The sequence below is a fragment of the Megalobrama amblycephala genome, linkage group LG5 (assembly GCF_018812025.1).
Source record: "Megalobrama amblycephala isolate DHTTF-2021 linkage group LG5, ASM1881202v1, whole genome shotgun sequence".
NCBI lineage: Eukaryota > Metazoa > Chordata > Actinopteri > Cypriniformes > Xenocyprididae > Megalobrama > Megalobrama amblycephala.
The window spans coordinates 4564559-4578430 of record NC_063048.1 but is presented as its reverse complement, the minus strand read 5'-3'; the positions used below and the strand labels follow the sequence as shown (position 1 = coordinate 4578430).

Below are 13872 nucleotides of genomic sequence, written 5' to 3'. Positions count from 1 at the left end.
CGAACATCATTTGGTGAGACAGCGAAAATAGGCAATATTGTATCTAAAATGTAAGTTACTAAATATTAACTAATTGTTTTTTGAACTGTTGTATAAAATCAATATCACATTTGTAATCATGTTGATATTTGGAGAAAAACGGCACTCTTTATGTGATATTAATAAAATGATATAAATATTTAAGGCATATAAAGATGAATATTGGGTGCATTATAAATGTTTTAATCATATAGTGAAAGCGTGATCTCTAAATGCACCAGTGCACTAGTCTAACCTACTAGACTAACTTTACATCACGTAGTGTATCCGTGCAACTCTCTGTGTGTGTTTTTGTAAAGGAGAGAAATACTCGATAATTTCAGATCGCATATCGTTAAAACAACAATCACAATATTATCTCAGGCGATATATATCACACACCCCTATAACGGACTCAATATCAGTAGTGACTCCTGGCTGTAAGTTTAGGTAGGGCAGACTGTGGGTCTCAGCCATATGCGCCGATTTATGTTTCCGCCGGTGGGTGCCCAGTGCCCCACATCACCCCCCATTACATCCAAATTATATTATAAATAAATCCATACTGAGTTTCAGTTCAGCCGTGATCTAATTGACATGACAATCAGTGGCACAATTCCTCAACAAACTGTCCATACCGGCGTGATGAATACGATCCTCAACTGGATGGAACTGGAATAAATACTTTGAATGTTGCGATCCCATCGGACTTATGATAGCTCTCTGAATCGTAACAAAGCACTGTTCGCCAGAGGAGGTTTCTCCCAAGGTTTTTTTCTCTCTGTTGGAGTTTGGGTTCCTTGCCGCTGTCGCCTTTGGCTTGCTTAGTTGGGGACATTTGACTTGACATTTGATATTCAACAGTGCTTTACATCTGCCTGCTTTACCATTTTTGGCATTTTTGCTGTGCAGCCAAAATTATATACCAGTTATCACTGTAAAGCTGCTTTGACACAATCTGCATTGTAAAAAGCGCTATATAAATAAAGGTGACTTGACTTAATTATCAGGTTGGAATCTGCCCTCATATCGTTTTTTTCACTCATTAAGTTAAAAGAAGTTCATTAATGTTTGTATATTAAGAGCAGGGGCATGTTTGTGTGCATTTTGTTAGTGATTTCCCTGCGCTCTCAACGTTTGCCATTAAAATATTGCCATAGAAACGGCCTTAAATAAACTATAAAAAATGGTGAAGATCGTGTCTGAAAGCTTCAATCAATATTTTATTGGTTAAAATCAATGGAGAATATCTCGTGTTTTTCCATGGGTGCTCCAGCCTATGGTCTCAGCGCTAGTTTATGATAAACATTGTTCCTGAAAGAATCAGCCGTTTGAATGAATCGGCTGAAACTAATGACTCACTCATTGACAGTGACTTGATGCCACCTAGTGGTGGTTTTAATGTCACATTTAAAGTATCTTTTCATTTTTTAATAATTTCAAAATATCAATATTCAGCATTTTATGTTTAAGACATTATTTATGCATTTGTAACTGCAGTTTAAATGCATTTGTCAGCTCTGAACTTCATCAAACAGTGTGTATAAATGCATATAAAAGCACTTTAGATTCAGTTTCTGTGTTTCCACTGCACTGCAAAGATTAATTTTGTTGATATTGATTTCATTTGATTGGTAACAGCCCTAGTGTATCTTATTGTTATAATTGAATTTATTGATTAAATGACACAAAAGATTTGTTAATTAATTTGACACAAAAGATCAGGCATAAGTTTAATTAAGTTATAAAATAATGGAAAAAATGGTAAAAGGTAAAAAATCATTTTAAACTTATTGGAAAAGATCATTTCAGGCACTGCTGCAAACTAACCACCGTTAGTAGTAAATATGTAGGCTATAGGACCCTACGTGAAAGTGCCCATTCACTTCTGCCCAGACCCGGACAAAAATAAAATTCTTCCTACGCCACTGCAGCCACGGATCAGCTGCGCACGGCAAACGTGACATACGTGAAAGCACAATATGTGCGTTCTGCTCCTGCGACTGTATGAGCAGCAGCTTTATGTGTTCCAGGTGTGTGTGCTGACTGCGCTCTGAAGCACGTATCGAATGAGCGCTGTTTCACCTCTTACTGCACAATGTTCTTAAATCAGGCTTAAAAGTGCATTGTTTCATGAGACCGTGTAATAACTCCACACTGGTGATGAAATGACTGTGACGCTGAAGTCTGACATAATCAATAATGTGTTTGTTTGGTGAGATCGGCCTGTTTTAGTGACTCCTGATCGATTCATAAGCTGTGTCCCAATTCAGAGGCTGCATCCTTCGAGGGTCAGAATGAGCGTTGTTAAATGGGAAGGTCTAGCCTACGGAGCACTGATCTTGGATTTATCTGATGTACCATCATTTCACGACAAACGAAAGCCACATTTGGAGGAGTCTTCTAATTGGGACAGCCTTCACTGTGACACACTCGTCCTTCGAAGGATGCAGCCTCTGAATTGAGTCACAGCAATAGAATCTGATTATCGGCCGATAACAATCTGCAGTCGATCGATCGGAGCATCCCTAATTTTAAACGATCTTTATTTTAATGAACTGATATCAATTCATAAATCCAGAGAATCAATCTTTTAGTCTGTGCTGTTTTCAGTTGATGCACTTTTGATAAGAAAATCTCAGCTTTCAAATTCTGTCAAATGTATTAAGAAATTCAAGCAATTAATGTGTTTTTGGCGCTGTTTAATGTGTCTGACAGATCGCTGTAGTGTCTCAGTTCAAGCAGCAGTGCGGAGCACGAGTGAACCGGTTATCTTTTCCTCTTTACTACTAGTTATCGCATGAAAGAAACATGGATAATATTAGGATCGCCTCAACTCACAGCAGAGAACATACATTTACCTCAGCTAAAACACATTAGCTAAAACACAGAAAGTAATTTTGATCATGTGTCAGTTTGTAAAAATGAACAGAAACACATTTACAGTAATGCTCTTACAATAGAAGTCTAGCAGGTCAGATAGGTGGAGGGTTTGAAAGCTGAAGTGTGATGCTCATATTTTTTGTTGAACCATTAATTTATATTTTTAAGTAAAAAATGTTATAAAGTTTTCACAGTGATGATTGTTCTCAGTGTTACTTACAGAGCTGTTCTAGTTGCTGTAACCACAGGCAGCATCTTCTGAAGAACTTCATCTCCTGTATTTACTGCGTCACTATTTGAAAATAAAAAATATATTAATTATTAATGCTGATAATAACAATTAATATTATAAGTAATTAATACATGAAATACCTTAAATAAACACTGCTTTAAAAAGGACGTGAAAATTTTTTATTAGTATCTGACTGAAGAAGTTACTGAACATATTCTGCCAACAGAATATTTTTCCTTTTTCTTGTCAGTGTTGTTGTGGTCTATTAGTCTGCATTCACACTACAACACTTAGTGACAGATCTATTTTGACATATCAGACTTTTTTCCCCGTCCGTTGCTATGGTTATCACTATGTCAACCATCGCAATTTCAGGAGAGACATTCCACCTCTCCCGGAAGCTCCAGGAGTCTCCCACATATTGATATTGGGTGTTTGTCAAACAGAAGGCTGAATCCTAGTGAGTTTGTGTCTTTATAGTCCAGTCCTTCTGAGGCTTGTAGACTCGAGTCCTCCTCAGCATTAAACACTAGAATGAGACGCTCTAGTAAGTGCGCATGGCTACGGCACACATGTTCCTGCTCCAACAGCACAAAAATACTAATAAAACTTAGTATTAAAAATACTTTGTATTAAAAATCTTTTCTTAATGCATTTCAGTGAATGACAACCGTCTGTGTCTCTCAGTGGCTTACATTACTGGCAGTTTAGTGTTAGTGATTCATTTACACCAAAACAGAAGATAACATGTTTGCCTTCATCACTGAAAACATTATTTTTGTCTTACATTTCATAATGAACTCAGATAAGTGCAGACTCAGTTCCATCTGTTATTTTTCATGGATTGGAATGTGTGCAAAGGATTGTGGGTGAATGAGGGACATAAAGGATACACTTGATGCATCCTTCAAAATGAGCTGAATGAAGGACGTGAAACGAAGTCTGCCTTCAAAGGATCCTTGAAACTGAGACGACCTTTAGAGGTGCTTGATGACGTGGCAGCAGATATATGCAGCTTTACTAGGACACAGCCTTCTGTTTGAGAAGCACCCAGCGTCTCCCAGATGCCCGCAAATTATGTACAATATCCCAGAAATCGATTATTGCCCTGTGATATACACACATCTGATTGGCCATTGCTTTCAAGCACTCAACAGACATGTCTGTGATTGGCTACAACACTCAATGCTGCAAAAACACACTAAATATAAACCTCTGTGCATGTGATATGGTTATTATTTACAAATACACACAGAAGTTAAAACTTTTTATCACTCAAATGACCTATTTTGGATTTAAAACAGACAAGTTTGTATCCCTGTGCTTTATTCCTGTAAGGAGGAGTGATTTTTGGGAGTGTTTGTGTGAGAGAGAAATAAAAAACATTAAAATATGAACTACTAAACTCTGTGTGACATCTGCAGGATTACAGATTTATCAGATTCTTGTTTCTCTTTGTTCATAATGTTTTAGACTGTAATGATTGAACTCAGTGTTACTTACTGATCAGTTTTGTATCCAATTAAGCTTTTCAGGTGAAACTCCTGCATTGTCCGCTCTGAGCTCAACAACACAAAAACTAAAGCTGACCACTGAGATGAGGAGAGTTTCACATCACGTAATCCTCCTCTAGATCTCATATGAGGTTCAGCTTCATTCACTAGTGAAAGATCACCCAGTTCATTCAGACAGTGAAACAGATTGATGTATTTATCTGGAGAGGGATTCTCACTGATCTTCTCTTTGATATAGTCAACTGTTTTCTCATTGTTGTGAGAGCTGTTTCCTGTCTGTGTCTTTAGTTCTTGTAAGAGACTCTGATTAGACTCCACTGACAGACCCAGAAGGAAACGAAGGAAAAGGTCCAGATGCCCATTTTTACTGTCTAAAGCCTCATCCACAGCTCTCTGATGGAGGTCAGATAGTGAAGCTTTAGTTGGTTTGGTAATCTGGTCAAACACATTGATGTTCTTGTTTATAAAGGAGAGATGCACATATAGAGCTGCTAGATGTTCCTGAATGCTCAGATGAACAAAGCAGAAGACTTTCCCCTGATACAAGCCTGACTCCTCTCTGAAGATCTGAGTGCACAATCCTGAGTACACTGATGCTTCTGTCACATCAATGCCACACTCGCTCAGGTCTTCCTCATAGAAGATCAGGTGGCCTTTCACAAGCTGCTGAAATGCCAGTTTCCCCAGTTTGACAATCATGTCTTCATCTTTCACTTTCTTCTCATAGTCCTTCTCATGTTTGATGTTGGTCTGAAGGATCAGGAAGTGTGTGTACATTTGAGTCAGAGTCTTGGGAATCTCTCCACTCTCTGCTTCACTCAACATCTTCTCCAGAACAGCGGCTGAGATCCAGCAGAACACTGGGATGTGACACATAATAAAGAGGCTCCTTGATGACTTCAGGTGTGAGATGATCCTGTCGGCCAGAATCTGATCCCTGATTCTCTTCCTGAAGTATTCCTGCTTCTGTGGGTCACTGAAGCCTCGTACCTCTGTCACTCGATGGACACACTCAGAGGGGACGAGATCAGCTGCTGCTGGTCTGGAGGTGATCCAGATGAGAGCAGAGGGAAGCAGATTCCCCACAATGAGGTTCGTCAGCAGCGAGTCCACTGAACTCTTTTGGTTTTTATCTCGTAAAGTCTTATTCCTTTTAAAATGTAAGGGAAGACGACACTCATCCAGACCATCGAAGATGAACAATACTTTATACTTGTCACTGGATATTTCCATTTCTTTTGTTTCACGGAAAAAGTCATGAAGAAGATCTGAAAGACTGAGTGTTTTGTCCTTCATCAAGTTGAGCTCTCTGAAAGGAAGTGGAAATATGAGCTGGACGTCCTGATTCTCTTTCCCTTCAGCCCAGTCCAGTATGAACTTCTGCACAGAGACTGTTTTTCCAATGCCAGCGACTCCCTTTGTCAGCACAGTTCTGATGGGTTTGTCTTGTCCAGGTAAAGGTCTAAAGATCTGACTGCATTTGATCGGTGTGTCCTCTGTTTCTGCTCTCCTGGACTGTGTCTCAATCTGTCTCACCTCATGCTCATTATTGATCTCTCCACTTTCACTCTCTGTGATGTAGAGCTCTGTGTAGATCTCATTCAGGAGTGTTGGGTTTCCCCGCTTTGATATTCCCTCATACAAACACTCAAACGTCTTTCTCAGATTTGATCTCAGTGTGTTTAAGACCTCAGGTTTAGAGTCATGGCTGTAAGATTGAAATACCAGATTATTACACAAGTTTAAGAGTAGTAAATAAATATACATATACATATACAATACATAGAGCTTTGCACAAGAACACAATGGAAATCATTAATAGACTGAAACTTACAGGATCTGAACTCATTACACTGCTGTATATTAATAATGACTATAAGCATATATTTTATAGATATAATATACCTGAGATCAGGCTGTGTGTTTCCACTCTTAAACTTTGTTGGCTCAGTCATAGAGCAGTTACTGTTCAGAGACACACAGCTGGACTCTGGGTTTGAGCTCTTCTGCTGGACTGAACTGTAACAGAACAGATTCAGTTCAATCCTTTAGATTACTGTGTTCATTCTTTATGACAGAAATCATATTAATATAAACACATTATCTTTATAATCTTTTTATTTAAAATTTCATGTAAGAAAACAAAAACAAAATGGCCTTCAAAAACAGACCTTCATCTTCAGAAACAACACACAATACTCAAAAGTAGACAAATCTTTCATAGTTTTAAAATCCATCAACACTCTTGATTTAAAAGGAACCCCGGGTATTAAGACTCGTATGCCTTACTACACTGCAAAAACAGATGTGTTAAAAACCAACACACACGGCTGTGATGACAGCATTTTGACACGCCATGAAGCCAATGCCATCACACTCACCAACAATCGGTTTTGCTGTACTTTTGCTAAACAGCCGAACTCGCTGGAGTGCACACTATTGGTGTTGCAGATTTTGGCACATTTGTCAGAAGGACATTTTAGAGTCTAGAATGTCACTGTAGCTAAAGACACAAGTCTCACCATGTATTTCAAATCTGAAAATGATCAAATTATTTTTAGATGATGCTATATAATTTTTTAGATGAGACTTTCTTTTTGTGCAAACCACAGAAAACACGAGGTATGAACTGAAATCTAGTTTGTTTCTGCTAATTGGCTGTAAGGGCAGAATTTTCAAACCCAGCTTTTGCCTACAGCTCAGACGTAACCATGAGAAATTAGCAAAAAAAAAGATTTCATTTGTTACATTTTTAAGTACTTTAGTAATTTATTTTTGTTGAATACTATGTTGACCTGTTATAATTAAATGTCCAATTCAATGAACTGTATTTGAGTTCAACTTTAGTATAAAAGATAGTATTGGCCTTGATAAAAGTTTACAGGAAATGTGTTTTGAGTTGCAAAAAATAATCATAAGTAAGTTTTATAATTATGACCTTTACGTTTTTTAATAATTTGCTCACACTTTAAATATCAGGTAGGCTATCGTTTAATTCAAAAGCACTTTTCACAATTTTGCTGCAAACAGATATACATACTTATAGAAAGTAATTATAGTAAATATTTGTGATTATGACAAATAGAGAAAACAACATATAGTCAGTTTGAAATGGTGAAAGAAATTCACGTACCTGATCAGAAGTTTTATTACATTAGTGAATTCAATGCACCTACTGTAATACACTTTCCCCATTAATGCTACTTTAATGGCCATTATTTGCACTTTGAAATATGGACTGTCAAAATATTATGAATTATTAAATTAATTATTAAACTGATCCTGAGCAAAAAATAAATAAATAAATAAAAACCCGCAGAAAATTAAAATCTTAAATGAATCCAGAAACGTTTACTGCATGAAAAGTAAATCATTTTAATTTATGCGTCACATATAAATCCGCAGCTTAATGCAAGACTGATAAATCATTTCATTGCGTTTTTCAGTGTGTTCCAAACGGGATATATCGCCCTCCGAAGGTCGTTCCAAACCTTAAGTGCTCAAAACTGGCCACTTCTAAGGGCCCTTCGGAATGAAGGATTTCGAAGGGTACAACAGTACAGGCTCCCATGATCCTTTGCACAGGGAAGTTGTTTGATGTCACAGAATGGGTACAGGAGGCTCGGAGTTCGATTTTACCTATAAATGTATGTATAGTATTTTTCTATACTACTGTAATATTTACAAGTTAGATTTGGTACATTATTATGGTCAAAATGACATTGTACTTCAACAAAAATACTTTACAGCTCCCTTTATCAGTCCATTCAAATGTTTAAAATACATAGACACAATATAGGAGTGAGCCCTAATCCCTATTTTAATGAAACTTTATTTGCAGTTCTTCAACACTTTATCAAGTCTGTAGAAGACCTAAAGAGTATTTTTGCATTCATAGCATTCTGTGTTTGCTTTAGTCTGATTTGTGTTTCAGTAAAGATAGTAACCGGTAGCGTCAGTATCTCACAGAGTATTTGACATCATTGCCACAGAATGCACTGCACACCTACAATAATGACGCCCCATTCTCCAAAATATATATATATTTAATAATGTAAATCTTTCATGGGTCTTCTACTAAATATTTCAGTAAGAGACACATTTATGTTATATTAAGCCACACAAGTCTTGATACACGGGGTTCCATTTAACAAACTTCAGTGATGCTTTGGCAAGGCTTTCGCTCAATTTTTATTTTTCCTACTAATATATTGTCAGTTTTGCTAGTATATACAAACAGGGCCGGCGCTACCTATAGGCAGAGCAGGCAGTTGCCTATAGGGCCTCGGGCATGGAAGAGGGGCCTCCTGCCTCCACTACCGTGACATCCCACTAGCAAAATACTAGACTCTTTTTCCATTGGATATAAATGAATTCACAGTGACTCTCACCTGTAATGAAACCAACTATTGTCACCGTATCAAAGTGGGTCCCACCTTCTAAATACATGAAAAAAAGTTACAAAAATGCAACTTTTCTGCAGCTGACTGGCTTTAAGTCATTGAATTATGATTGCACCGAAATGAACATCCTTCATGGGGTGCGAAACGCCTAAACAGGGACGCAAAGAAGTGCATTTCGTAATGTAGGTGTGCGAGTTGTCATCATCTCTTTTGGACTGATTGTAATGTATTCTACAAATAAACGTGTTCTGTCGATCGGCGTTATTTCTGGATAGATCATTTGCCGGTTTATGAGTTTAAAAGAGCGCGAGCGCCGTCGACGCGTCCAGACTGATATACACTTTAAATTTGTGCGTAATGAATGACATCGCGTCATTTTACTGAAGTAAAAGCAAAGTTCGTATTCAAAGTCAAAGAGCTAAAGTAGCCTATGCTATTACAGCACTGCAGTACTTTTTTATGTTTCAAAAACAGTATCTCAACTGATCTGTATCTTTTAAATTCTGCTGTTTACATTATTTTCAAACGCAATACTTTCGGTTTTCAAAACATAAATATTGTTGTTATATTTATTGAAAAATCAGCGTACAATTTTATAAAGTAGTTAAGTATTTATGGTTAAAAAAATTATTTATCTCTTTCACTTTTCATATAGTAGTTGATTTGTGTAGCCTACACTCTTCTGTGGTTACATGAACATTTAAAATCCACGGAACCTTTACATAACACAAAAGGTTCTTTACTGTGGGAAAAAAAATGGTTCCACACTCTAAAAAATGCTGGGTTGAAAATGGACAAACCCAGCGGTTGGGTTAAATGTTTGCCCAATGTGCTGGGCTGTTTTTTTAACCCACCTGTTTTAAAAAGGACTATATGGCTGGCTTAAAATGAACCAAAAATAGGTTTGAAATTAAAAATCACACTAATTACTGGAGGCAACAATAATAATCAAAAGGTGAACATTTATTAATAAGCAAATGTTTATTGTTTAATTATTAACTTTTTTTGGTTAAAAATGATCCAAAATCAATATTTGAGCAAGTACATAACCAGCCAGTGTTCAAAACTATCTAATTATCTTGTCTCGATTCACAGTAAGCTTGTAATAATGTTTTATAATAAGAGCAACATGGCGGATTTCCGCGGGAAATTCAAACATGCAGCAGTTCCTCTGTGCGTCATTATGTCACCTCTGTAAACAGAAAGGAGGAGTCCCGTCGAGAGGCTGGTCGTTTTATCACGTGAGGATGCTGCCGGTAGCGGCACATTTATAGCCTTTTCTCACAGCAGCTGAAATAATTAAACGTATCATTTTGATGGTGGACTGTAATCCAGAAAGGTCCAAATGACAAGCATCAGTGACAACTGGAGATTCATCCGTAGTCAAAAAGCAAAAGACTTGGACTGTGGAGTGGCTACAGAAATTGAAATCTACAGGTAACGCTATATACACATAGTCATAGCAATGCTGATGTTGTTAACATTAACAATTTGAGAACAATATACAGTAATAATAATTTGCACGGTTTGGCATGATCCGAGCTAAGCGATCGTTACATTTAATCACCATTGGCAGCGATATTTATTGTAGGCCTAATGCTTTTTTCCTCAGTTGGTCAGAACAAAAGTGGAAGACATGTTACTTACTTGTTCAGATGACATTTTCCAGTGAAAATTCTTATATTGATCATACTTTCGAGACATAGGGCCCTATAATACACCCGGCGCAATGCGGCGCAATGCGACGCAAAGCGCAGCGCAAGTGTGTTTGCTAGTTTGCGTCCGGCGCCGTTCGCGTTTTCCCGTTCAGCGCCACATCCTTAAATTAGTAAATGCATTTGCGCCAGTTAGTGCGCCCATGGGCGTGCTGGTCTAAAAAAGAGGTGTGTTCAGGCGCATTGCCGGCGCATTGCTATTTTAAGGAGCTGAAAATAGACTGCGCCATAGACCAACTCAAACCTAGTCTAAAGTCAATGACGCAATATTTTTTTGTTAGAGCGCGTTGGTAGAAACTGCGCCTCTGGGCGCGTCCACAGTGCGCGTTGACTTTGCTTATTACACACAGGGATGCGCATCACACAGACATGCCAAATATTAAAAACAAAAGGATTACAGTGTAAAAGAATATTATTGTGTAGGCTACATAAATATAAAAATGTAATGATGAATAATCATTGCGTGTATTAGAATTAGGCTACCTATTTTCAATTCAGCCTATTACTACTTATAATGATGAACGAAATTGGCTAATTAATTGAACAATCGTGCCAATACACATATATATTAACTGACTCATCGCCAACAAATTCCGCCATGTAAATAGCAAATCGCAATGGCGCGAGCGCATCTCGCTCTTAAAGGGAATGGGAGATGACACTCTGATTGGTTTATTGAACGTTACGCCCATTACTCATTAAGAGAATAGGGACAACCCATTTCAAAAATGCGCCCAGGCGCACGGACCGTTTTTCCGTTGTTAAAATAGCAAAAGTGGATTTGGACACGCCCTGAGTGCACCTGCGCCGTGCGCTTTACACTTTGCGTTTAGATCGTTAAAATAGGGCCCATAGAATCTGTGATTCTGAAGTTCAGTATCCACACCGGTGCGGTGACTGACAGCAAACATTAGATTCATCCGCGCTGACGAGCTGTGCCGATGCACAACGCACGTACAGATAACTGTTCCGCATATGACTGCAATTGCAGGTTTCAAACAAGAGATGGCGACAAAGAGGAAAAATCGCGGACTGCAGCTTTAAGCTTGTTAATAAATATTAATTTATTAAATATATTAATGAATGTTAATTTTCAGCATACTTTGGATTCATTTTAAGCAAGCAATACAGTCATTTTTAAACAATAGTTGAGTTAAAAAAACATTTAACCCAAACGCTGGTTTAAAACACCCCAATTGCTGGGTTTGTCTCTTTTCAACCTAAATTGGGTTTTTTACAACTCAGCATTTTTTAGAGTGCACTACCATTTACTGAAAGGTTCTTTGGGGAACCAAAAGTGGTTCTTTTATGGTATCACTGTGTAAAAACTCCCTTTTGGAACCTTTATTTTTAAGAGTGTGTAGTGCATATTTGAAGTATTGCATTGCAATACATATGATAATATAGTTTAAATTGGCTCAACAGGAGGGGAAAATCCTGTCCAAAAAATGATTAAGGCATGGTTTTCATTTACTTAAGTGATTTTCCTTTTCTTTCATTTTACTGTAGGCCTAAACAGTTTGTTATCCCAAATAGTGGGTAGATCTGTTAGGCTACTGTAAATAAATTACTGAACAAATTACTACCAAAAAAAAAAAAAAAAAAAGATAGCATCCTCAACAAACAAATAAGAGATTACCTTAGTTAAAGTTTGATTAATGTGGACATATAAAAATAAAACAAATATTTATAAATGTGTAGCTATATAAAAATTTTAATAACAAATGTTAAATAAAAAGGTAAGGAATAAAGTGCTTTTTATTAGGAGCGGGGGCCTCCAACATAAAGTTGCCTAGGGCCTCCAAATGTCTAGAACCGGCCCTGTATACAAATATACCTGGGATCAGGCTGTGTGTTTCCACTCTTAAACTTCATTGGCTCATCCATAGAGCAGTTACTCTTCAGAGACACACAGCTGGACTCTGGGTTTGAGCTCTTCTGCTGGACTGAACTGTAACAGAACAGATTCAGTTCAATCCTTTAGATTACTGTGATGTAACACAATATTTAACAGTGTTTGTTGAAAGTACCTGCATCCTGGAGAAAAATCTCCATCTCTGGATCCTTGTGAATCACCCATGATGAAGCTGATTAAAAAACATCATAATAACATATGTCAAGTGTGTGAGAGAAAAAGGATCACGTGACTGCATTAACTCGTTTACACTGTTCAACTTCTGAAGAATCACAGACATCTCAAAACACAAAAGAAACCCTTTATTAAAGATTTTATATCAAACAAACAATAACTTAAAATGTCCTCCAGAGATTCATATTAGTCTGAGGAAGTCTCCACACATGAACACTCACCTTGATCAAACTTTCACAAGTTACAGGTTCTCAAATCCTCCAGCTTTAACATCATAAAGATACACGGAAATTCCTGCATAAACTTTGATAAACGTTTCTATTGAACACTTTGTATTTTACCAGCTTAAAATGGCGACAGATGAACTCTTGACTTACTTTCACTTTCTGTTTGTGAGAGAGAGAGAGAGAGAGAGAGAGAGAGAGAGTTTGAATTTTGAAAAAAACTTTATTCACACAACTATACGGCTGCCAAACGAAAACTAAAATTAAAGTAAAATATTGTAATTTAAATAAAGTGCAAAAAACTTGAACAAATTTTTATTAAACTTTTTTTTTTTTTTTTTACAGAAAAACACTGTTATTTTACAGGTATATCATGAATTGTTACTAACAAAACACATTCACTGTAAAACATGAATCTCTTGCATTTAACCAGAAATACATGAATGAATGAATGTAACTGTATGTTACTGCCTCTGAAATAAAGCAACATGCAGCATAACACCGATGATTTCTGGCTCATGCTGGACTGAAGCACAGGCTCTACTCTCCAGCACAACGGTGACCCACAAAACACACGATACAGAAACCCTTTAAATCCCAACAGAACATGAAACACTAACAGATCTCCCAAGATCTCATCTTCATTTATTACAATCCAGACTTCATTTATTTCATACTAAAGTTCTTAACAGAGGTTTAGATGTCGATGTTTTATTGAATAAAATAACGGCTGAAAGCGTTAATGACTTAAAAATCATAATACCAGGTTTTCATAATATGATTCCACAATATCA

At 37.1% G+C, this 13872-nt stretch overlaps 1 protein-coding gene across 2 annotated transcripts; it reads right to left on the bottom strand.

Moving 5' to 3' along the window:
- Positions 1–2760: 2760 nt before the first annotated feature.
- Positions 2761–13237, bottom strand: LOC125268088 (protein NLRC3-like). Of its 2 annotated transcripts, none has more exons than XM_048190197.1 (6): positions 13076–13237; positions 12796–12852; positions 12603–12716; positions 6553–6666; positions 4637–6355; positions 2761–3193 (listed from the first exon to the last, which is right to left on the bottom strand). In XM_048190197.1, the coding sequence occupies exons 2-6, from the start codon at positions 12843–12845 to the stop codon at positions 3118–3120; spliced, it is 2073 nt and encodes a 690-aa protein (XP_048046154.1). In that variant the 5' UTR covers positions 12846–12852; positions 13076–13237; the 3' UTR covers positions 2761–3117. The 2 variants fall into 2 exon arrangements, with proteins under 2 accessions (XP_048046154.1, XP_048046153.1); XM_048190196.1 differs by lacking the exon at positions 2761–3193 and adding an exon at positions 3972–4241.
- Between the last annotated feature and the right edge of the window lie 635 nt (positions 13238–13872).